The 25,772-nt window shown below is 37.0% G+C and overlaps 1 protein-coding gene across 3 annotated transcripts in view; it reads left to right on the top strand.

The window, feature by feature from the left end:
- The first annotated feature begins 3,367 nt into the window (after positions 1 to 3,367).
- The window catches only part of KIAA0895 (KIAA0895 ortholog), a 50,173-nt gene continuing 27,768 nt past the window's right edge, over positions 3,368 to 25,772 (top strand). The window contains exons 1-5 of one of the 3 annotated variants that reach the window (XM_029232895.1): positions 4,039 to 4,091; positions 16,904 to 17,072; positions 22,630 to 22,773; positions 23,451 to 23,583; positions 24,133 to 24,438. In XM_029232895.1, coding sequence (XP_029088728.1) covers positions 22,642 to 22,773; positions 23,451 to 23,583; positions 24,133 to 24,438 — 571 coding nt within the window. In that variant the 5' untranslated portion in view covers positions 4,039 to 4,091; positions 16,904 to 17,072; positions 22,630 to 22,641. Of the gene's footprint in view, positions 4,092 to 16,903; positions 17,073 to 20,151; positions 20,416 to 22,629; positions 22,774 to 23,450; positions 23,584 to 24,132; positions 24,439 to 25,772 lie in introns of those variants that run through there. The other 2 variants (XM_029232894.1, XM_029232896.1) reach the window with 2 other exon arrangements.

Here is a 25,772-nt window from a genome sequence, read left to right as displayed (position 1 = left end):
GTCCACATGCCCCACATTTATGAACTTCATGGGATATCAGCATTTGGCAGGATTGACATTTACTAAATAGATACACCATTGGTACTCCCAGACTACTTATGAGCAGATGGAGCTTAAAAAGGACTGATGCCAAACCTCTCAGGTAGATAATTAGCAAGTGAACTGAAATGCTGCAACTCCTGGGAGGGGGAAAGGGGTTCTGTCATGCACACACTGTAATTTCTCTCCCACTCCCCCAATTCCTCCTTGAGTGTTTTGGTAGCTGGTTTAGGACTTTTGTTTAAGTATCCTGAAGTGTATAGGTTGTTTGAGTTGGGACAGAATTAAGAATGTAGATGCTTTATGACAGAACAACAGAAAACTCTATGAACGCAGCTCTTTGATCAACAGAGCTACTGAGTCTTAGGAACCAAAGAAAGCACTTTTTACATTGAATATTCTTTTTTTTTAAAAAATCAATATACCTGTAACAAACCACCCAAATTAGGAATTCTTCAGAGTAGTTTTGTTAACTGATTTTAATTTGAGGTAAATCCCCCCCTTTTTTTTTATTATTAAATTCCCCCTTTTTATTATGAAGACCAAATGAGAAAAACCTGATTACCTCCTTTTACCTTCCTGGCTGTGCCTAGTCCTTAACCAACTTTTCTCAGTTTGTGATACCCTTATTCTTATCTCAGTTCTCTTGCTCTTTTCCTTTCAGTGTCTGTTTCAGTCTGACTTTCATTATCACCTCTTGTCTCCTAAACTTGTGGTGTCTTGTTAGGGACACCGACATCGTTCTTGGGCATTTGGACTGCAGCTTGTGTTCCTTAGCCTATGTTTGCCCATCCTACCCAATTTTGACTATCAGTTGGCAACACTTAAGTATGAAACCCCTGAGGATCTGGGACTTACCAGCCATTGATGAAAGTTTTGTTTGTTCTGTTTATTCACATTGTTGAATGGCTTCTTTGTACAGTCAACCTTCAGCATGACCCTGTGCAGTCTAGTTCCTATCTCTCAGCTTGTCCATGTAGTAGACATTTTATTTAGCCCCTGCAAATTTATACTTTCATGTTACCTTTAGACAGCAGAATTCAAATTTCATATGTTGGCCTAGAAAATGTTAACTAGAAGGACTTCTAAGTACCTTACATATTTGGATTGTTTATTATCTACTTTTGACCTCATACTGTTTCTTTACCCTAAACCCTAAGACTTCTGGGCTTTAAAAACTTTTAGTGCAGGGTTTCCCTACCGTGGCATTATTTTAGGATGAATATTTTTGTTGTAGGAGGCTGTCCTATGTATTGAAGGATGTTTAACCTTATCCCTGGCCTCTACCCACAAGACACTAGTAGCATCCCTCCCTAATTGTGACAACCAAATGTCCCCTGGAGGGCACAGTTGCTCTCATTTGAGAACCACTGGTTCAAGGTCTTCCAGGTTATATTTCCACTTCTACAGTCATCTCCTCATAGAAATATAGAGTGGTTCCAGAACTACAAATACCTGTATATCTAAAGTGGTCAGAGAATGGCATGTTTAGGGTTGTGCCATTCATTCATTCACTTATTTATTCAGTGTACATTTATTGAATACCTACCAGATACCATGCTAGATGTTGGAAAGAGAAACATGAATAACACATGGTCCTGGTACCTATCTTAGTATTGAATACATCAGTTATTCAGATTACTGTGTCTTACTAGGGTGCTGTGTTTGTACAGAGGAAGAAAAGATGTAGTGCTGTGCATGTAGCAGACTTAATACTGAATGTCTGTTGATAATTGAATGAATGACCTTATATAATAGAATGAGCATGGACTCTGTAATCAGACACATCTGCATTCGAATCACAGTTTGCTCTTCACTACTTTCTTGTCGTATAACCTTGAGCACATTACTTAACACTCCTGAAGCTTAATTGGTATAACATGCAAGGTTTTTGGTGAAATCCCAAACTCACATAAATGTGTCAACAAATAGTGGCTGCTATTATTATTATTATTTATTACTACTTATTATAGAAAGGATCCCTGAATGTCTAATCTTGAGTGAGTGAGCGACAGATCTATGTGGATAAACAGTTTTTTTAAAAATGGAATTAAATAAATTGTCTCCTTGACAAGGAAGGCAGCTGTCCAAGTCAGCTAGCGCTGAAATTGCCTCCATAGTAGGAGCCAGAGGTTGAGGGCTAGAGGCATAAGGATCCATGAGACTTAGAAAAGAGAGGTGGTTGAGAGAATCATGTATCACATTTGCAGAAAGGATTTAGAAAAGGTTTATAAGCAGACATGGTCAGATAGGAGTTCAAATACCAGGATTTAAGACAAACTCAAACACTTTTGTCAGTTTAGAATTGAATCTGAAAGCTCTTAAGGGTTTACCTGAAATCCTCTCAAATGTTTCTCTTCCTTCCCTGAACCCTAGGTTATTGTCTGTATCTTTTGTTTTTCACATTTAAGCTTATACTACCTCGTATTAGTACTCAGATCTTCATAGGACTGCCTTACCTTCAGAGCCAGATTAGAAGCTGGTTGAAGGCAAGAGCAATGTATTTATACAGATGTTTTTCAGATCCATGTATCTATTAGCAGTATTCCTGTATTTGTGGAATGAAAGAATGCAAATCAACACAGTTTTAAAACAGTACACAAGCAACAATATTTCAAGTTATTCTTACCTCTTTAAAGCACTTTTGAGATCTAAAGGCAAAACTGACCTCTCCTTAACTTGGCATTTGATATACTGATACCTTACATAGTAATTATTTTTTTAAGTCTTGGCAAGAAAAAACGTGATTTTCTTTAATCTTAACCTATAGCCTGTGCTTTATGACATAGCCTAAAATTAAGAAAAGCAACAAATAAATATTGAGTGACATTACTAAAACGTGCTTGAATGTGCACATATCATTTATTTAATTAAAAAAATTTTTTGAGATATGTAAGACAGTGTTGTCCTTCTTTTACTGATGGCTACCTTTATATATAGTGTCAGATTTCAAGATTGTATTGGCTTTGAAAATGCCTTGGATTTTACTTTGATATTGGTAATACTATTAAACTATATCCTTTCTACGAAATCCACATTCTTGGTAGAGTTGAGTGTTCAGATTATTTATGTATATTATCTCACATCTAGATTAGACTTTGGTCATCTAAATGGTTTGAAGCTGAGGATTTTTATAGATAATTTAGCATATGTTCATTCTTACAGAAGTGACCGTGTCTAGCTTGACCAAAGTTTAGTAATATAGTCTTTTAATATTAAAAATGTCTTTTCTAAAAATTGTTGCAAAATTATAAAGTTTACAGAACCTTCAGAATACTTTTCACATAATAAGCAATTTGCTTCATCTGGTATCTTTTGTTATTTCTTTTGTTTTGATTTTGTTTATTAACACAGAAAAGCTTCACTGGCCTGAGCAAGAACTTGCTAAGAAGTCTATTCTAAATGCAGAAGAGTCCTTGATTATTGGCAGCAAAGGAAGCATTTCACATTTATCTCCTGGAATACTAAAGGACATTTTCACAACTGGAACCAGTAGTTACAATGTCCTACTACAGAGCAAAGAGGAGAAAAAGCATCATTCACCAAAACAGTCTTCCTCCACCTACTCCAAAAGATGTAGAAAACCCAGCAAATCTAGCTCTTCACGTAGTAAAGATCTTCGCAAGATGAAAGCCCCAGTGCCTGTGATGAGCAGTGATACTTGGTACTGCCTAGAAAGGCAGCCTGCTGTTTTTGTCACTAGTTCAGTGTCAAGTCCTGTAAAGTTTACACATGATATCTCTGTTACAGGAAACAGCACAGTACTGCCACCTAAACCCAAAAATGAAAGAAAGGTCAAGCGACGCCATTTCTCCACTCTTCCAAAGCCAAAGCCGCAGCCTCAGCTGTCTAGAAGTTTTGAAAAAGGAGATGACTTTTCTGGAAAGAAATTTTGTATACTGAGTGCTATAAAGCCCACCAACTTGGAGAAAGAAAAAGTGAGATTCTTTAAGTCTGACTATACCTACAATCCTCAGTTTGAATATGCTAATCCTTCTCTGCCAAGTGTGTTAGCCAAGCACAGCAACGCAACTGACCGGTTCCTTAAGCAGGTAAAATGCTACTTCAGTAGCAGTATTTCATTTTATGTAATGAAAACAATTATTTGCCATCGTATAGAAAGCCAAAACAAGTTGTTTTAAAATATTCCAATTATTTATAGTTAACTCCCATCCAGGACATGTAAATATGTGACAAGAAATCTCCAGGTGAGTGTCACAGTTCATATGTAAACTACTTTGCACTAAGCAGAATCTATAAAAGAATCTATTATATAGACGTTGTGTTAGGAAGCAACTATATTAGGAAAAAGCTTCAGATTCTGGTTCCAAGCTTTCATTTGGCAGTTACAAACTTATGGCCCATTCGTCAGCCCACAGACAAGTGTTTGTTTTCTTTTTGATTTTGAATGCGTTAGATGGAGCATGCAGTATCTCTGGTTCTCCCTGTTATATTACATTCTCAGCTTGCTTAGGCCCCTAAAGGCATTTTGGGGACTAGGCTTGATACTTGCCAAAGAACTTTTTAATGCTTTACTGAAATTTTTAATAATCATCAAATATATAAGTACTCATTTAAAGAAGAAAATAATGGAATTTTAAAAATTATCTTCAAGTGTAGCAAATCACGATGTGGATGATATAAGCAACACTTTCCAAATTGCTCAGTTTAGATACTTAGCACACAGTTTTGTGTGTTAAGGTCTTAATAAACTTCAAAATCCACTTTATTGGGCTTCCCTGGTGGCACAGTGGTTGAGAATCTGCCTGCTAGTGCAGGGGACACGGGTTCGAGCCCTGGTCTGGGAAGATCCCACATGCCGCAGAGCAAGTAGGCCCGTGAGCCACAACTACTGAGCCTGCGCGTCTGGAGCTTGTGCTCCGCAACAAGAGAGGCCGCGATAGTGAGAGGCCCCCGCTTGCCACAACTAGAGAAAGCCCTCGCACAGAAACGAAGACCCAACACAGCAAAAATAAATTAATTAATTAATAAAAACTCCTACCCCCAACATCTTCTAAAAAAAAAATCCACTTTATTTGAGGGGAAGTTGGCTGATGTTTACCTTCTGGGCACAGAGTTGAGATCATAAAAGCAGACTACATTTGGTTAAATTAATTTTGTACAGGTTTTTATAATGCATTAGGTTCAACTTGGCTTTGTCAGTGATTGAAAATCTGTAGGCTAGGTGAAGCTGCGTGATTCCATTTGCCTTTGGCAAATGCCCTATTTTAGCATTTTGCTGCAGTGCAAGTTCTTTGGACTTGCAGCCAGCAAATTTTTTATTGTTTGTTATAAATTACATGGAATCTGACCAGTCTTTTAAAGCCATTATGTAAAGCTTATTCTAAGATTAAAACAATTTTAATCTTGCTATTTATTTTCCTTTGTTAGAAAAAGCCTTTTCTACTGCTGCTATTTTTTTGAAGGTACACCCCCCCTTTTTTTTAATTGGAGTATAGTTGATTGACAATGTTGTGTTCATTTCAGGTGTACAGCAAAGTGAGTCAGTTATACATATACATATATACACTCCTTTTTAGATTCTTTTCCCATATAGGTCATTACAGAGTATTGAGTAGAGTTCCCTGTGCTATACAGTAGGTCCTTATTAGTTATCTATTTTATATATAGTAGTGTGTATTACATTCCCTTTTTATTGAAATATGAAATTGTGCTAAACACTAATAAAAAGGTCAGCTATTATTTTGGCAGTGATTTTATGATTTTTTTTCTTTTTTTGGTGTGGAAATTGCAATTGATTGAATAGGGCTTTCACTCACTTAAAATTTATGGTAATTATAAAAATCCTATTTGTTTTTTTCCCCCTTAATGCTGAAAGAGACAGCTGAGATTTCTTTACCAGATTTCTTTAATTTGGAGTCCTACTGCAAGCCCTACCAGTTGGGAAAGGGATTTCCCACCATTAGGTCAAAATGAATGCTCTTTCATTTTCTTGGATGGGAGTTAGGAAGCATCAGCAGCTCCAGAGATTGAGAATTGACAGTGCTTGGTTTCTGGCTCTACAATCTTTATTTTAACCCAATTCCAGCTTCTTACGCTTGGGTTGTTTGAGGCTTCTAAACAGCACCAGCAATCCTAGCTGGCTGGTACTTCAAATGCTACCATTTGGGAGAATGATTGCAGCAAATGCCAAATGTACTTTTCAAACCACTTTAATCAAATAAGGGAGATTTATCGGAACAAGACCCCCATAAAATATGCTTAAGTTCCTACTTAGCATCTGAATGAATTCTGACATGATACATCCTTCCCCTCCCCAGCTGTGAAGCTAAAGCAGCAGCTTCAGGGCTGGTTTCAGGATTCAGAAATGCACACAGAGGGGCCAGGATGGCTGAGTAGCCCATTTGTCTCTGGCCTCCACCCTTGAGGCCTTGCCAATCCCTAGCTGACAGTCTCTCAAGTTTCACGATCTGGATCTTTCCAAGGCAGGCAATCTATACTGTTGTTGGAGAGTGACCGCGGTCCTCTTTAGTGTACAGATAGGCAGAACAATGCTAAATCCATGCAGAGATAAGTCTACCATAGTGGAACTAAGGTAGTGCTCAGGTTCTGGTCATTCCTAATTGATTGCCCTGTCAATGTCAAGGAGTTCCAGGACTCAGTTTTTTCTGGTCCGGGCAGTAGTTTCCTCAGGAGGCACTTAAGCCCTTTAGGTGGTTCAGAGCATCTAGCATGGGCTGCAGGACTTGAATATAACTCCAGGTGGAGCCTGCTGAACCCTGCTTAGCCTCTTGCTGGCAGCCATGGTGGGCCTCAGCTCCCCAACCCTTGGGACAGAAACTGAAAATGTCTGTTTTCTGAGGTTGTGGACCTATGCAGGAAAGAGTGCAGTGCTTCCTGGATGCTGAAGAAGGGATCTAGGATGAGAGAATGCTGAAAGCTGTCCAGCGTCAGGTGCCTGCTCACTCGTGGGTCAGAAGTAAATCCTTAGTGGCACATTTGAGCAGTCAACTGGCAGCCAGTACACTTTCTGCCTTACTTCTCTGTGGCTGACCACCCTGGGAAACCTAGATATAAAATCCGTATGGTCTTAGACCCAGCACATTGTTGAACAAGATTGGAAGTGAGAGATGAGAAGGGTCTTCAGGGCAGTGTTGGGAGTCCTTGGCAGTATTTCCAACAGTCAAATGGAAATTACGTATTTATGGATAAAGCCAATGGTAGTTTAAATGACTGATTTTCCACCTCTAGCTGGAATCGTGTCTCGTTGTAGATTATGGCTATAGGATCCTGCTAACTGGAAGCCCTGATTAGTAGAGTGATATTTAATAACACATGGGAAATAAGTCAACTTTTGTTTGGCTCGATAAGGTAAAGTTTGAATTATGTTCTTATTTGTTAACAAAACTGGAGCAGTGGGGATCATTAGTGATTGGTAAATGGGGAGAGAAGGAAGACTTTGCTGTGTTGGGTAGAGACCCTGGGCTGAGGCTACCCCTCTGGCTGTCAGGGAAGAAAAGGTAAAGGGGTGCAGAAGGAGTTAACAGAACAAGCCTGAGACTGCCATCCTTAGAAAGGCCTGCTTGCAAGATTAACCTGAGCCTGGCGTCTGGGAACTTGACTGGTAAACAGTTTCCTACACTGAAATAAAACTTTCCCTAAGTGATAAGAGTAGCTTGCTGTGCCTAAATTGTGCAAACAGTATGTTTTATGTTAAATACTTCTTTTCCTTTAGGGAGTCTGGAATTTTAGAATGTGCTAGGCATAGGGGTGCTTATGTGACCAGCTGATAATAAAAACCTTGGGCAGTGAGTGTGTAATAAGTTTCCTTGGTAGACAAATCTTTACGTGTTCTTACAACTCAGTTGCTGGAGAAGTTAATTGCATTCTGTGACTTCATTGTGAGAAGACTCTTTTGAAGCTGCTGCTTGTTTCCTCCAGACTTTCCTGGATATCAGAAATGGGGAGTGGTGGGCTTAAGTTGATTTTTTTAAAGGCATTTACCTTCAGATTTTAGAAGAAAAAACTCTGTACTGTCCAAATAAAACATCTCCATGGACTGTATTAGTAGTCAGTTTGAGATTCCTGATCAGTTACAAGGTCTGGCTTCTTACAGCTTTGTAAAGGGCCATTGTGTTGCACCATTCCAAGAGGTGCCATTCACAAATTGAGCCTGGGGCTCACATTCATACAATAGAGTTGATGTTTACCATAAGCATGGGGTTCTTCTTTGGCATTATAATACAGTACTCCTCTAATACTTTTTAGTTGTATGATATTTGTCTTAGAAGTTCAAATAAATTAAATGTATGCTAAGTTAGAAATGTTGCATGGAGGGTAGCTGGGAAAGAATGAACAAAAAAAGCATACTTGTTTTATTATGACATTGTTCACACTGCCTTTTTTTCAGGACCCTTGCGCCTTTGTTATAACATTAAAATTGCTTTGAAATTTAAGGACAAAGTCACATGAACTATCTATATATGAAAAATTATAACTAACATTAATAGAGTGCTTAATATTTGCTTGTTACTCTGTATGCTGTGTACTTTTCACCTATTATGAGGTACAATACTAGTAGTATCTAGAGACGTGCAGTCACTTTCTTGACTTGGATCTTAAGGTGCAGAACCAGGAGTCTTTCTCAAGCACTCTATTGTCTTCCACACAAAGGTATGTTGGCAAACTAGCTCTCCATTTCCGTGGTATAAATATATATACTTCCACCAGGACCAGTTTCAAGCAATGTAACATCACTGTCATGCAAATTAATAAAAATTCAGTCAGCTCTGACAAGACAGCATGGCCGGACTCCAGCTTACCACTGTTTCACAAAATGGTTTCAACCAGGCTTTTCTAACCCCAGTGCACCCCCTGCACTCAAAGGGTACCAGGTCAAAAGAGCCTCACTTAGCTGGCAAGGATGCCTTTGGTAGAAGCTGATTATAGGGACTTGGAAGATTTTTTTTTTTGCTCTTTGTGATACACCTATGAAACAGTGATTATTAATTACTGTCTTTTGGAAGCTTTAAGACAAGCGTATTTACCTTCTTCCTGTTCAGGCACCCATCCTTATCTTTCAGCTACAGCTTCAATCTCAACTCATAGTACATAGTTATTTAGTGTCTTAGGAAGAGTAGCAAAGTTAAAACTGGGTGCCTAGTCTGTAAACTGAGTAAATATTTGAAAGAAGCAAATATAAGGATGCCCCAAAAAGGCTGTCCACAACGTTGTAGGTGGCTAATTTCTCTCTTCATGCCCCTCTGACTCTGCCAGGGAACAAAGCAGAAACATCCCTTCCATTACAGCTCCCGCAATATATACCTTTTCTCTGTTGACCACTGTCCTCGTCATTGCATTTCATCTATTTCCTTTCTGTTTCAGGTGGAGTATACACAACCAAGTATTGACAAGAGGGTTAAGATTAAAATTAGGTATTTTCAACTGAAACAAAATAATTAAAAAGAGCTTTCAAAAATTTCTTCAGTGAAGTAGTGTACCCATTGTTTTCCTGTTCCTAAGACTTTATATTTTTCAAAATAGTTATTTGCAAATACAGTTTTTGATTACCCATATTAATGGAAGGAAATATTTGTATGAATTAGCTAAAATGGAAAGATTATTCCCGGTTCCCTCCCTATCAAATGGTTCTCATCAGGGCAGTCATCTTAGCTTTCCTGGTGTGGCAATGCTGTACCAGCCATAGTAAGTAGGAAACACAGCAATAACAAAAGCCACAAACAGTGGCATGAAATGGAGATTGTAGAAGGAAGTGATGTTTAAAGTCCACCATCTAAGTGAAAAATAATCCACTGAAGTGATTTATAAAGCAGAAAGCTTTTTGAAATCTTTTATTTGGTTCCAGGCATCTTATATTGTAACCTCTGGAGGAAAAGATGCGGTTAGGAAAGGTGGGGGATTAAGTATTGAGGAATGGTAGTGTGAAGAAGAACAGATGTTAGACTTGTAGTTACTAGAAGAAATGTGCAGATATATCTGTGAAAATATTGATGTCAAAAACATACAGTAAAATACCTTTTTCATCTTTCCATCTTAGCATATCAAAGCACTCCTTAAAGATGTTCTTGTTAATCTTTACAATATCTTGAAATATAACCCTCTTAGCCAATAGAGAAATGGGTCTTATAGCTGTTTGTAAGAATTACTGTCTTAAATAAGAGGTTTGTTAGACTTGTAAATGTAATTAAGAAATTCAAGAATTGCCTTCTTTTAAAAATATTCTTTGACTTATGATTGATTTTTAGGACTCTTGCTCTATAGGAGAGAGATAGACTCGATCTCTGAGGTTTCCCTTGCACGCTATGTTACAGAATGTCTGTTTCTATTTTTATTTTTGCCCCCATGCTATGTACTCATGTAATCATTGCACAGTGTCTGCTTCATTTTCCCTATATATATATTGAGGGAAATAGACTAAATGATCCTTGAGAGCCCTTTCTAGGACCACACACATCTCTCTAAGTTCTAGGCCCCAAAATACTGTGGCTAATCAAATCAAGATTCCATTTCATGTCATATTATGTATCCAGTTGTCATGTATTTTGTAAAAACATTTAGCTAACCTTCCACGTTACATGTTAATCACAGAAAAGCTCAGAGTTTCTGCCAGCTGTGTTAACTGAAAGTTCTTTTACTTCAGACATCAGTGCTTTATTAACTCAACGTAATTGGCAGACATTTTGGTTTGTTAAAATTAACTTTCCAAATTAAGTGAAACTTGTTTCTCTAACTACAAAACCTAGTGGAAAAAATCCATTTCAATGCAGTTCTTTCTACAGTGTATATTGACCTTGACAATTCAGGTATATACTTTTCAAACTAAGGTTACTAAGACAGTAACCTAACAGCTGAAATGTAAAGAATAACCAAGGAAATCAGGGTGTGAGCAAAAAAATGTTTTATCTTAAATTCATGTGACTGTCACATTAAACTTCTCAATGTATCTTTATTCTAATATAGAAAAATATAAATTGCTTATGGACTCTCTGGCAACCTGTCTATTCTTCCCCAATGTGAGAAACTGTAACTTAGTACTAAGGTATTACACATTAACATTATTGGTTTGTAAAATTAACTCTTGTCACCAAAAGTCCAGTAGCATCTTAAGGGGAAAGCACAGACAAGGCACCTTCTGGGAAGAAGAGTAGTCATCAGGAGCGCTATATGACTCAGAGCAAGCAAGGGTTCCAATGGCTTGGAGACATAAAAAGTCATAATTTTACCAAATGCAAGCATATTGTCTTAATAAAGATTTGAGTATCGTAAACTTGATTTCTTATAAAAAGATATGTCCACAAGTGAAACAGTATAGTTGGAAAGCAAGATGCAAGAAAAAGTTCGTTTTTTAAAGATATTTGATGTCTCTCAAAAAGGCCATTTCCATCATAACCATATTATTTAAGAATTAGGATATTACTTGATGTTAAGATATCCTACATCTACTTAACTAAAAAAACTGTTCTGCTTATGTAATTAGAGTATCCTAAATTTCTTTATTACTGAACGGAAGTTAATGGCCCATGCTATCAAAGGTACTTGATAGAGTTATTGTAAAATCTCAGAGGTATTTAGAGAAAAGAACTCTAATGTCAACTTTTTTCCTGCATTGAAACAACGTAATGCATAACATTCTGTGGCATAGCATTGCATTTTCATTTATAGAGTTCAGATATTCAAAGTAAGTACCAAGTTGGGCCAACTTTATTATGTTAGGAAATTCTGATTTTCTTCCTAGTTAGCAAACTTTATACAGCTAGGGTATCTCAAGGGTGACATACCTGTAGGATTTGAGCAGGGATCATAAATGATTGCAGGGAGCTGGCTGGGCACAGTAGGAAACTAAAAACCAGCAGTTATCTAACTTAGGCTACAGTTTGGGTCTAGTGTTATCATACCCTCAGAATTTTTAAGAGAAGGTAGGTAACCTGAATTTTATACCAGGTCTTCTAATTTGTAAATGTTGACAGATAATTCAAACAAAGGTTGTTCAGACCAATGAAAACCTGTTTGTGGGCCACATTCATCCCTTGGGTTGCCAGTTTGCCACCTCTGACCAGATCTATTAAACATAAGCTCTGTCTTATTGAGGCCAATAATAGCATAACATAAAGACTTTTAAATGTGGTCCTCAGAAAATAATGTCTTGGTTTTAGAGTTGATAGTGAAAATGGAATAGGTAGTTCATTGTTATATTAAAATGCATGCATAATAAATACATAAAATCACGTTGTATTCTAAAGCAAGACAAGTGTTCATTTTCCTTTTTTGATAGAAATAACACAATTGGAAATCAGATACCTTCACTGATAGTATGTCTTGATATAAAATTTCTTTAAGGCTAAGTTTTATTTATTTATTTATTCTTTGCTGCATTGGGTCTTCCTTGCTCTGCACGAGCTTTCTCTAGTTGCGGCTAGCGGGCGCTTCTCTTGTTGCGGAGCATGGGCTCTAGGCGCACAGGCTTCAGTAGTTGTGGCATGTGGGCTCAGTAGTTATGGCTCGCAAGCTCTAGAGCGCAGGCTCAATAGTTGTGGCGCACGGGCTTAGTTGCTTCGCGGCATGTGGGATCTTCCCAGACCAGGGCTCAAACCCGTGTTCCCTGCATTGGCAGGCAGATTCTTAACCACTGTGCCACCAGGGAAGTCCAAGGCTAAGTTTTAATTGTACTAGTACTGAAGGTATTTTGTCTTGGTAGACCTCAAGTTGTCCAAACAGTGAAGGGGAGGGAAAAGCAAGCCTTCTTTAAACTATACCTCTCCCTAGGTGACTTGATTTTTTGCTTAGCAGATCACAGACTTTTCCCAGATACATTAAAGCTATAAAATTATTTTGAGTTTAGTACATCCATAGTAGTTGTGTGTCTTAAACTGGAGAAGTGAGGTCATTTCTTAACCTAATAGCAAGGAGGATTTTCTTACAGTCAGAGATGGAAACACCCCAATCAGATTGTATGTCCTTGGAAGAAGGTATGACCTTGATGACTCTTTGAAACAATACTTCATTGATTTGCCTTTGAAAACTTGCCTAACGTGCACTCTCAGGTTCTTATCTTAACAGGGTTTTTCCTCCAAAACAGTTTGAATGTCTGCTTCTTCCTTGTAGGTAGTGAAAAAAGAGTTTGCCAGTACTAAGCTATTTATGACTATCTTCTCCTGGTAGCAGTTACCCTATCACTTTCCCACTTATCATTGTATACATCCAAACTACCCCCAACCCTGATGACACAAATGTGCAGAAGAGGGAAAAGGGAATGGGGGGACGGCTACAAGTGACATTTTTCTTTGTCCCACTGTGTTCTTTCATTTGTTCCGTCATTGAAGGCAGACTCAATTTCTTGAATCTATTTCCTAGGTTCTGCATATGTAGAATATAATTTATTGAAACATTTTTCTCTTTATTATAATCTGGTCATAGTTTGCAGTCTGTCTTATAGAAAACTGAATTACTGGCAAAAGTGTTTTTGCTTCAGTTTCTCCTGCTCTCCACATTGCTGTCAGTGTCTAAGGTACAAATCTGATTGTGTCACTTTCCTTCCTGAAAAATTTTAGGGCTCCTCATAATTCAGGATAAAGTCCAAAATCTTTATCATGGCCTACAGGCCTTTCATCTTTCATGATCTGGGTCATGCTCAGGTTTCCAGTGTCAACTCTATACTCCCACAGCATCTTGTGCAAATTATCTATCATGACATTTATCACACTGTTATCATCCTTAAGTTTATTTTTTTGCCTTTACCATTAGACTAACCTCTTTTATAAAAGTGTATTTTATGTTTTTCAACTGTTCCCAGAATCTAGCAGAGTTCCTAGCACTAAATGAATGAGTCTCCTGGTTCCTAGGCTGGAGGTATAGGAACTGTGTTTTCATTTTCTTTGTTTTGTGTATGCTTTTGACAATATTATCCCCTTTTACCTGGAATGCCGTCTATTTCCTCTGTGCCCCCACTTCAGTTTACCCTTCTCTATGTTTTCACAACACTTTATTCATATATCCAACAGAGTATTATTAAATTATGTTAATTTCAATGTAATCACTGTCTAACGGTCAGACAGGAACTTAGATTCTAAAATATATAAATAAAAGCAGTGATTGGCACAGAGAAGGTAACCATAGAGATGAGTGAATGAATGATCCTTATTAATGGTATGCTAGAAATTTATTGAAGTAGTCTGCAAACAGTGGATCCAAATTTGTGGTTCAAGGGTCAAGTTCAGCTTGCACATCTCTTTTTTGGGGGGTGGGGGGTCAGCTCAGTGTTTTTTAAAACATTGGTATATAAGGATGCTCTTCTGTTTCCTCTCCCGGATGTCATATACTCAGTAGCTTTACAGAGAGGTTACTGCTTGCAGCTGAAGGTATTTGGGTGTGTAACGACTGCTCCAGTGTCCTATCATTTTGTGGCTACAGTACCTTAAATGGAGGCCTAAAGACCTGATTGAGTAATCGAAATCTTTATATACCTAGTTTGCTACCAAGAAGAAATAGCCACCATTGAAAAATTCATTCAATATTTTGAGTATTTTATTTCATTCTGAGAATCTCAAAGTACCAGAACGTGTGTGTTACCTCATCCTTGTCTGAAGTAAGCATTTTCAAACTGTTCTGAGGAATACTGCATGAGAAAAAGATGACCATATAAGGTAGAAAACACAAACTGTTATATTCACCACATGTAGTATCATAATAAAGGCTTAAAAGAGTCTTGTTTAACTTTGTTTAGTCCAAACACATTTGGCCATGGGACCTTTTTAAAAATAATATCTCGTCAACCACTTTTCCAAAAAAAAAAAAAAACAGTTTGGAAAACACTGGCTTAAAGAAAAGGACTGTGTGATCTAGGGGTTATTCAGTATTTGGGGTGTGAAGAGGGTCAGAGTTCTAGATATTAGAATTTACTAAAAATGAGAGGAATGAAGGAGAGGGTTGGGATTCAATAGAGGTCAAATCAATTACCTTAAATACTACATACAGTCATTTGGGAAACAGACTATAAAACACATTCATAGTTTCTCTTTTTCTCTTTCTCCCCCGCCACCCGCCCGTCGTCTTTTACTCTCTGTCTCTATCTCTGATTTCATCCTCACACCAACCCTGTGAGGTAAGTAGCACAAAGATTTTCATCTCCACTTTGCCACTGAAGAAACTAAACCTGAGAAAGGTAAAATGACATACCTAAGATCACACAGTCAGTAAAAGGTAGGGCACCAACGTAAAACCAGATCTTTTGACTTCTAGTCTTTCCACAGTATCACCCAGACTCATATCGTATTAGTGTCCCTATTGTATATAGTTTTTCATTGAGTGAAAACTGCGTTTGAAAAGGGAAATAGGTTTTTAGCACATGACTGTGAAGTGGCTTGTGATTGATGGTCAGATTTCCAAATTGCTGAACAGCAAACAGAATCAGCAAGTAAACCAAAAGTAGATTACTAAACAGTGTTGAGATTTTTCAGAAAGTTTGTTATATCATACAAGACAATGCTGTAGGTTTTATATCAAGATTTTTCCTTTTCTGAATTGGTGGTTTAAATATTACACTGTGCTGTTTGATTACTATTGCTTTTTTAAATGATGGCTTTATGAGGATATAATTCACATGCCATGTAGTTCACCCATCTAAAGTGTACAGTTAAATGATTGTCAATATATTTAGGATTATGCAATCATTACTGCTATCAGATTTGAGGAATTTCATCATCCCCAAAAGGAAACCCTGTATTCATTACAAGTGACTCACCCCCAGCCCCACCCCGTTCCAGCCCTAGACAACCATCAATCTATTGATACTTTATCTCTCTCTGGATTTTTCTGTTCTGGACATTTCATATAAATGGAGTCATATGATATGTGGTGCATTGTGACTAGCTTCTTTTAGCATGTTTTCAAGATTAATCCATATAGTAGCATGTATCAGTGCTTTTTATTGTTGAATAATATTCCATGTATGTATATTTTAGATTTTATTTATCCATTCACCAGTTGATAGACATTTGGGTTGTTTCCACTTTTTGGCTATTATGAACAATGCTGCTATGAACATTTGTGTACAGATTTTTGTGTGGACATGTTTTTAGGTATCTTGGGTATATACCTAGTAGTAGATCATGTGGTAGTTGGTCATATGGTAGGAGATCATAGATCATATAGTAGTGCATCATATGGGAATTCTGTGTCTAACCTTTTGAGGAAGACTCTTTTCCAAAGTGACTGCATCATTTTACATTCCCACCAGCCATATATGAGTTCCAGTTTCTCCACATTGTTACCAACTCTTTTTTTTTTTTTTTTTTTGTCAACTCTTGTTTTTATAGCCATCCTAGTGGGTATGAAGTGGTATCTCGTGGTTTTGACTTGCATTTCTCTGATGACTAATGATGTTGAGCATCTTTTCATGTGCTTATTGGCCATTTGTATATCTTCTTTGGAAAACTATTTGGATCTTTTGCCCATATTTTAATTGGATTATTTGTGTTTTTATTATTGAGTTGGAGTTCTCTATATATTTTAGATATGTCGCTTTTCAGGTATGAAATTTGCAGACATTTCCTCCTGTTCTGTGGGTTGTCTTTTCACTTTCTTGATGGTGTCCTTTGAAGCATAAAAGTTTTTAATTTGGATGAAATCCAACTTACCTATTTTGTTATTTGTACCTTTAGTGTACAAATCTAGGAAAGCACTGCCTAATCCAAGGTCATGAAAATGTATGCCTCTGCTTTCTTCTACAAGTTATATAGCTTTAGCTCTTACATTTAGGTCTTTGATCCATTTTCAGTTAATTTTTTGTATATGATATGTGGTAGAGGTACAATTTTATTATTTTATTTGTATCCAGTTGTCCCAGCACCATTTATTGAAAATAATTTGATTCCTCTTGTTTTAATAGAAGAAAATAAGAATGCTTCGAAGTCATGAGCTGGCAGTAACATTGTGAAGAATGCTGATGTTCTGTTTTGTGTAGCATTATGTGTGACATCCAGATCTGGAGAGAGATAAGACCATTTCATTCACACTGAACAACTGCTCATTTTGCATTTATTTCCTCTGTGCTTCAGGTTTGAGTTCTCTGAAAATCAATTTGTTTTGATGCCTGTAAGATATACAAAGCTTTAAAATATTCTCTTATAAAAAGGAAGGATTTAGGAATGATTGATTTGTGAGCAGAGATAATATATTGATTCATAATTTAGCAAAAATATGTAATCTTTTTTGTCCAATGTTTTTAAAAAGGTAAAAGTATGTTTGGTAGCCTGTTTCAATCCATTTTCAGCAAGAAACATTATCCCACCTGATAACTGTTCTTATGGAACTCAAAAGTAGATTATATTATACGATTTTCTAACATAGTGATGGAGGAGTTGGATAATTAGGAAAATGGAAAAGTGCAAAGTCAGATTCATGCAGACTAGGGATCCAAGACCTGGACAGTAGGATAGGTATATATTAAGATGTTCTGGTTCCAGGAGTTTTAAAACTGATTAGCGAAACTGTTATGTTGCATCGCTTACTGTTTATATTTGTTATTCTTAGAAATGGAAGGAAGCAGAGAATATATTTGATGTTGATGGATAAATTGGGGCTAGATTTCCACATGGATGAGGGAAGTGGCTGCTTGCTCGAGTAGACCTCAGGAATGTGAGCCATACCAGTTCTGTCTACCAGCAATCTGCTCTGCCTAAAAATCTACCATAGAAGATATTTTTTGAATTTTTAAATATTTTCATGTGTTTCCTTTTTAAATACAATTACTCTGGAGAAGGTATATCAATGACTAACTGGGAAGTGGGAGAAGGTAACTAGATAGTGAAAAGAAAGGCCTGGAGATTCCAAAGTAGAGGGTACTTAAACAGTTTTATATTTTCCAGTTGTAAAAGAAATATGTGTTTAGTGCAGAAACTTAGAAGAGTATGGAGAAGAGAATAATTATTATAATTCCACCACCTCTAGGTCACGACTTTTAACATTTTAGTGCGTTTTCCCTGCTGTGTATAAAATAGATAACTAACAAGGACATACTGTATAGCACAGGGAACTATACTCAATATTTTGTAATAACATATAAGGGAAAAGAATCTGAAAAAAAATAGATATGTATGTGTAACTGGATCACTTTGCTGTACACTGGAAACTGACACAACATTGTAAATCAATGATACTTCAAGAAAAAAAAAGAAAAATACATTTTAGTGTGTTTTCCTTGTTTCATGCCTAATGTTGATGGTTGAGTTAGCATACTTTTGTTTACATGTCTATATTTTTTCATGCTGTTAAAAGCTGTCAGCGTTTCTTTTTTGTCAGCATTATTTTAACTGACTGCATATATTTCATTTCATGCAATGGGTATACAGTAATTAGATTAAGTTAAATCTTTAGGTTGTTCCTCTTGTGCTTTTAAATTTCATAGAAATAGTTTTGGTAGTTGTCCACTCCAGGGGAGCTTCTTGCATAGATTCTGTGGGAAGGAGGCTAGTCAGTAAGCTGTGCAGTGGAGGCACCTGCTATAATAGGCCTGCCCCAGCATTAGAGTCAAAGGAGGAGGACCACAGCTGAACCAGTTATATGGGAATTGTTCGTTCCTTCCTCCCAGCTGTCAATATACTGAAGGGAAAGAGAGGCTGTGAAAATAGGGGAGAGATGAGAAGGAATCAAATCACTGATTATGCCTTGTTTTCCCAGTGAAGGTTCTTCAGGCCTCAGGCCAGGCTCTGCTTAGGGGAGGGGAAAGAGCTTTAATTGGATATGTGATTTATGTTTTAAATTGGGTTAAATTAACTTGAAATGGACTTTTTTTTTCTTTTAATACTTGAACGTTTTTGGAAGTTAAATTGGTTAAGGTTTATTTGAAGATAAGAAAGGGATATGCTGGATGGCAAATTGAAAGTGATGATTGGGGAATTCCCTGGAGGTCAGTTGTTGGGACTCTGGGCTTTCACTGCCAAGGGCCCGGCTTCAAGCCCTGGTCAGGGAACTAGGATCCCACAAGATGCAAGGCACAGCCAAAAAAAAAGTGATGATTAGAGTAAAACTATCAAGCTGCGGGCTTCCCTGGTGGCGCAGTGGTTGAGAGTCCACCTGCCGATGCAGGGGACACGGGTTCGTGCCCCGGTCCGGGAGGATCCCACATGCCGCGGAGCAGCTGGGCCCGTGAGCCATGGCCGCTGAGCCTGCGCGTCCGGAGACTGTGCTCCGCAACAGGAGAGGCCACAGCAGTAAGAGGCCCGCATACCACAAAAAAAAAAAAATTATCAAGCTGCTGCTTGTTTGAATCTCGCACCAAGTAATATTGGGAGATGTAGTTTTCTGATTAACTTAAATGATGATATTAATGGAGAAGAGAGATCTGACATAAAATTTATTGCCTCTTAAAAGTGTTAACCATGCGGAGGTGTGTGAAAGCTTGATTCTTAAAGTGATACAGATATTGATTCTCTGAGCTCTAGGGGGAGAGGATGGACTCTTTTTTCCTGTAAAAAAACAAACAAAAACTTGTAAGGAGATGGGGGTCAAAGGGTACCAACTTTCAGTTATAAACTGAATAATAAGTTCTGGGTATCTAATATATAGCGTGATGATTATAGGTAATAATAGTATATTGTATACTTGAAATTTGCTAAGATCTTAGATGTTCCCACCACATTAAAAAAATGTAACTATATGAGGTGATGGATTTGTAAATTAACTTGATTGTAGTAATCATTTCATAGTGTATACACAAGTCATCGCATTGTACACCTTAAACACCTGATTGTAGAACCTAAATATATACAATTTTTATTTGTCAATCATACCTCAGTGAAGCTGGAAAAAATGACTTTTTCCTTTGCATATTGTAAACCATTTTGAAAACTTCTGTATAGTGCAAATAATTAAACATCAGTGCAACACATTATCCCTTCTCAAACATGAACATGATATCATGTAGCCTTTGGGTATATCCTTCCAGGCTTCCTTGTGCCTTTTTTAAATTGCTTATTGCCTTTTTTTCCCCCAAAATTGAGATCATACTTGTAAAAATTTTTGTGGCCTGCAAGAGGTTGCATAAGGAAGCAGAAATTGTTGTAACACAAAAATGTTCACTGATGAAGTAACCACTGAACATTCCTGACTTCTCTCTTAAAACTTGAATTTATTCACCTATCCAACCACTGTCTCTCTCTCTGTGCTGAGGTCTATTTAATGCAGATGGATTGGGAAGTCAGTGAAGGATACTGGAGATCTGTGTGGTCACTGACAAATTTGTCTAGGTTGGACCAGTTGAAAAACTAATAAAGAAAAATATCTAGAGATGACAGCAGGATGGGCACTTCAGTGAAGAATGACTGTACATGACATATTAAGATAAGCTTTTGGGAACATCCATGTAGCTCTCATGAAGGATTGCTGCCATGATGGTGCCATGTAAGTCACGCAATGGAAAATGATGTGCTATTGCATATCATTTTGATAGAAAAATTACATCCCCTCCAAAAAAAACTCCCACTATTTTTATTCATTCTTTGATTATCTAATAATTATTTGATAGGTATAGAGGTTGCCTCAGTGTTGTTAAACTGCCAAGGTAATTTTTTTTAATCTTATAGGGTACTTTTTCAGGGTAAATTTTCAATCAAATCTTTGTTCCCTGTTATGAATATGAACAAATACTTATCATGAGTGTGAATACTTAATAGCCTTCTACTAAGTACCATTTATTGATGATAACAAGGGTCACCTGTATTTAAGTTTTTCCAAAATTTCCAGACTTATAATAATTAGTAACCAGATAACCACATTATCCTACTGAGTAAGCATATGCTAGAAAAGCTAGTTTTATCCTAAGTTAAGTACATACTTTTAAAAACCTATACACACAAGTTATAATAAAAAATTTCTTTAACTTTTTTTAAGTCTAATTATAAGTTCAGTATAGAAGGTACCACTTCTGTCTCTTATGGAATTAAGGCAAAATTTCTCAGATTCTTCTAACTCTGATATATTGATGACTAGTGACCATTAGACTGGTGTATGCAAATACCTTAGCTAATCTGCTAAATGGGCTTTTAATTATGTGCTAACTTGTTCTTTTAATTATCCTAGTTGTCATATAAATAAATTAGCCTCTGGGGTATTTGCTGTGTTCCCATTCTCTGAGATCCTTCTGGCTTTCTACTGTGCAGGTGAATCACCTGGGGAATCTTGTTAAAATGCAGATTCTGATTCAGTATGCATGTAGCTTGGAGGCAGGCAAAATTCCAAATTTGAAGCCAGCTTCCAGGACAATGCCAGTGCCAATGCTGCTGGCTTTTCGACCACATTTTGAATATCAAGGCTTTTAATAGCAACTTTGGGAATGCAAGCCAGGCAAACTTGTTGAAGCCATTTCTTGTTATGATAAGTTTATGATTCACTCCTAGTTTATTAGTAATATATATTTTTCCTGTGGGGATATATATATCTACTTATAACTTGTAGCACATGAGTTTTACTGTAGTTTTTGTGTTGGGCATGTCATCTACAGTGGTATTTATAAAGAATGGTAACATACTGGTGATGATGATGTAATAATTGACATGTATTGACTACTTATGTCTGACACTGTGCTTTACAAAGTTTGGCTAAATTTTCTCAACAAAACCATGCCGTAGACATTATTGTTGTTATCCCCATTTACTAATGAGGAGGCTTGGTAACAAGTTTAGTGACTTGCCCAGAGTCACACAACCAGAAGGTGGCAGAGCCAGGATGTCAGTCTGACTCTAGAGCTTGTACTTTTAATCTCTTTACTAGTCTGACAACAGATAAAAAGCATAGGCTTAATATAATATCAGGTATCTGAATTTTCTAGCTTCTGTCACCATTCATATAAGATATATTTGAATTTTCTAGCTTTTTCCCAAAAGACCTTTGAATAGCATTTTCCTTCCTTATGTTTTCCTTTTTTTGTGGCTTTCCCATAGATATTGATGATCTGTGATTTGTTACCAGTTTTTTTAGTCTTCCTTTTTGTATATTTGTACTTAGAGGAAAAGATCTCAACTTTCATATTCTTTTGATATGAAAATTTATGAAGAATGAAAAGTTAGATAGTACCCTGCCCAGAATGAAAGATAAGAGTGTTTTTTAGTAATGTTGAGACTGTGTTTCTGCCAAAGACTAAGTAGCCCAGGAAAACATCAGGTTCTATAGGATCATCACAAAGGAATGGTTGATTCTTCTGTATGTGCTTAAAAATTGGGAATTTTTTTCTTTATCCAAATGGTAATTACATTCTAGTAATTAGTCTGGAGACATACCTTCTGAGTTCTCCTGAAAAACCACCAGATGGTCTTAGAGAAGCCAAGAGAAACTGAGAACTCTGCCTTAGCTTCTCAGCCTGTTAGATGTTGACAGTTGTGTAGTGCTTGAGCCTTCATTCTGTGTTAAGAAGTAAGTACATACACAGGTGTTTGTAAAAATATATGAAAATAAGTGAAAGCTGTTTAGGATTAGAAAAATATGTTACCGTAGCTGCAATTTGATTTGGAAATCGGTAAGCACAGAACAGGTCATGATAAATAAGAATATAACTAGGTCATTACTCATGTCGAAATAATAGGAGGCTGTTTACTTTCATTATCTCTGTTTCTTTTACAGTCCATCAATATTATGGAACTGACTTTACAAAAGTATGGAAGCTATGAAAAATTTGAACAGGCCACCGGTGGTAGCCTGCTATCTAAAACTCGAATCTGGAGTCATGTTAGGAAATACATGATGAAAGAAGGCTGCATGGGTGAGGTATGAATCATGAGTAAGCATGACAATTTGAGCATTTGAACTCTCAGTCACTGCCACGTGTTTGTTTTTTCTGCAGGTTTTGTTTTCCCAGCACTATTTTAGTCATTAAATAAGTCACCCAGATTTCTTACTAAATATAAGTCTAAGTTTTTATTGCATTGAATTGTTAATGTTCAGTTTTTTTCTGTTTTTCCTTTTTTATTACTACCATTTTTGTATAGCTTGTAGGATTATGTGAATTGGCTTATGAAAATTATTAATGAAGAGATTTGGCACAGTGACTTCTCTTATTAATGTCCAGTTCCTAGTGTTCAGTCTCAAAATAAGCTTTGGCCCAGCAGTGACCAGGACTCTGGCTCCTGTACCTCCCTTTGCATTATTCCAGCCCGGGGGACTACATTTGAGAGCACTGCAGAGGCACAATTTCAGTTCTCTGTGTCTTCCTCTGCACAGCTGTCTACTTTTCTTTCAATCCAGTAAAGGTTCCTGAGTTACCAAAGGCTCAAAATTCCAAGGGTCTGCATTTCATCTTCTTGGTTTCGGGGAGATTCAAGATGGTGTAAACAAAAGAAAAAGGTGTTAATTTATGGGTCCATTGTTTTCTGTGAAAACTTTCACTCCCTGCCTTCTACGTTTTGTCTTTTATATATATATATTTTTTAACTCTTGCTCTTTAGATTGTAGTTCACCTCACTGAGGACCTGCTTTCCCGAGCTTCGATGACAGTAGTAAATGGATGTCCAACACTGACCATCAATGTTTGCACCGCACGTGAGCATTGGCTGGAAGGAATGCTGAGGCATGAAATAGGTAGGGGGCAACCCTTCTCCATTTATTCAGTTGTAATAGCAGAAATTACTTCAAGGACTTGTTTGTTTATAATGCATTTTTTCTTAGTAATATTTGGCAAAAAGTAATGAAATTGTTAGGTGTCACTTGAACTAAAGCTAAGATATTAATGTCTCATTTCAAATTAGATTTTTTAGGGTACCGTATAGCTGTATTAAGCTTGGAGAGTCATTTAACTCCTCTGGATTTCAGTTCCCCCATCTTCAACTGAGGGAATTGAATTAAGTGATCTCTAAGATTCTTTTCAAATATCAAGTCTATAATTCGACTCTTAAAAAGAAAATAAATTGCTGTAAAAGTTATACCTCTTCTAATGAGACATGTAATCCTTCTGAAGGCTGTGTACTCCTTCAAAGCAAAGGGCATTAGTGTCAGATCATTTTCTGCTTTCTTTTGATTTGTAGGTACACATCAATTTCGTTTTAGAACTGTTGGTAGAATCTTTTTTTGGAGAAGAATTAAAATAAGAATGGCATTTCTTACTTTTCATGTGCCTTTTCTTGTCCTTAGGCACACATTATTTCCGAGGTATTAACAACCTTCAGCAGCCATGGAACAGTTGGACTGGCCGTAAAAAACATGACCTAAAGCCAAACAATCCCACAGAGGAAGGACTGGCAAGTATTCACAGTGTCCTGTTTAGAAAAGACCCCTTTTTATGGAGGGCTGCCCTCCTCTACTACACTGTTTATCGAGCCAGCCACATGTCTTTTTGTGCATTATTCAAAGACATTGGAAAGTTTGTCAAGGACCCCAATACAAGATGGGATTATTGTGTACGAGCCAAGAGGGGATGGACTGATACCTCCCAACCAGGTGTGTGTCCCTTGACAGTAGATTTTCTGATTTATTGGGTAATTGTCTTTTTTTTTGAATTTTTGAATTTTATTTTATAAAACAGAATTTTATTTCCTAAATGAGCAGGTTCTCACTAGTTATCCATTTTATCCATATTAATGTATATATGTCAATCCCAATCTCCCAATTCATCACACCACCACCACCACCCTCGTGCCGTTTTCCCTCCTTGGTGTCTATATGTTTGTTCTCTACATCTGTCTCTCAATTTCTGCCCTGCAGACCGGTTCGTTTCTACCATTTTTCTAAGTTCCACATATATGCGTTAATATACAATATTTGTTTTTCTCTTTCTTACTTCACTCTGTATGACAGTCTCTAGATTGATCCATGTCTCTACAAATGACCCAATTTCATTCCTTTTTATGGCTGAGTAATATTCCGTTCTATATATGTACCACGTTTTCTTTATCCATTTGTCTGTTCATGGGCATTTAGGTTGCTTCCATGACCGGGCAATTGTAAATAGTGCTGCAGTGAACATTGGGGTGCAAGTGTCCTTTTGAATTATAGTTTTCTGTGGGTATATGCCCAGGAGTGTGATTCGTGGGTCATATGGTAATTCTATTTTTAGTTTTTTAAGGAACTTCCATACTGTTCTCCATAGTGGCTGTATCAATTTACATTCCCACCAACAGTGCAAGAGGGTTCCCTTTTCCCCACACCCTCTCCAGCATATGTTGTTTGTAGATTTTCTGATGATGCCCATTCTAACTGGTGTGAGGTGATACCTCATTGTAGTTTTGATTTGCATTTTCTCTAATAATTAGTGATCTTGAGCAGCTTTTGATGTGCTTCTTTGCCATCTGAACGTCTTCTTTGGAGAAATGTCTATTTAGGTCTTCCGCCCATTTTTGGATTGGGTTGTTTGTTTTTTTAATATTGAGCTGCATGAACTGCTTGTAAATTTTGGAGATTAATCCTTTGACAGTTGCTTCATTTGCAAATATTTTCTCCCATTGTGAGGGTTGTCTTTTTATCTTGTTTATGGTTTCCTTTGCAACTGCTTTGAAGTTTCATTAGGTCCAATTTGTTTATTTTTGTTTTGATTTCCATTACCCTAGGAGGTGGATCAAAAAAGATCTTGCTGTGATTTATGTCAAAGAGTGTTCTTCCTATGTTTTCCTCTAAGAGTTTTATAGTGTCCGGTCTTACATTTAGGTCTCTAGTCCATTATGAGTTTATTTTTGTGTATGGTGTTAGGGAGTGTTCTGATTTCATTCATTTACATGTAGCTGTCCAGTTTTCCCAGCACCAGTTATTGAAGAGACTGTCTTTTCTCCATTGTATAT

The sequence above is a fragment of the Monodon monoceros genome, unplaced genomic scaffold (assembly GCF_005190385.1).
Source record: "Monodon monoceros isolate NGI ecotype Baffin Bay Population unplaced genomic scaffold, NGI_Narwhal_1 Super_Scaffold_2, whole genome shotgun sequence".
Classification (NCBI taxonomy): domain Eukaryota; kingdom Metazoa; phylum Chordata; class Mammalia; order Artiodactyla; family Monodontidae; genus Monodon; species Monodon monoceros.
The sequence above is the reverse complement of the archived record's forward strand: the minus strand, read 5'-3'. Positions and strand labels throughout refer to the sequence as shown.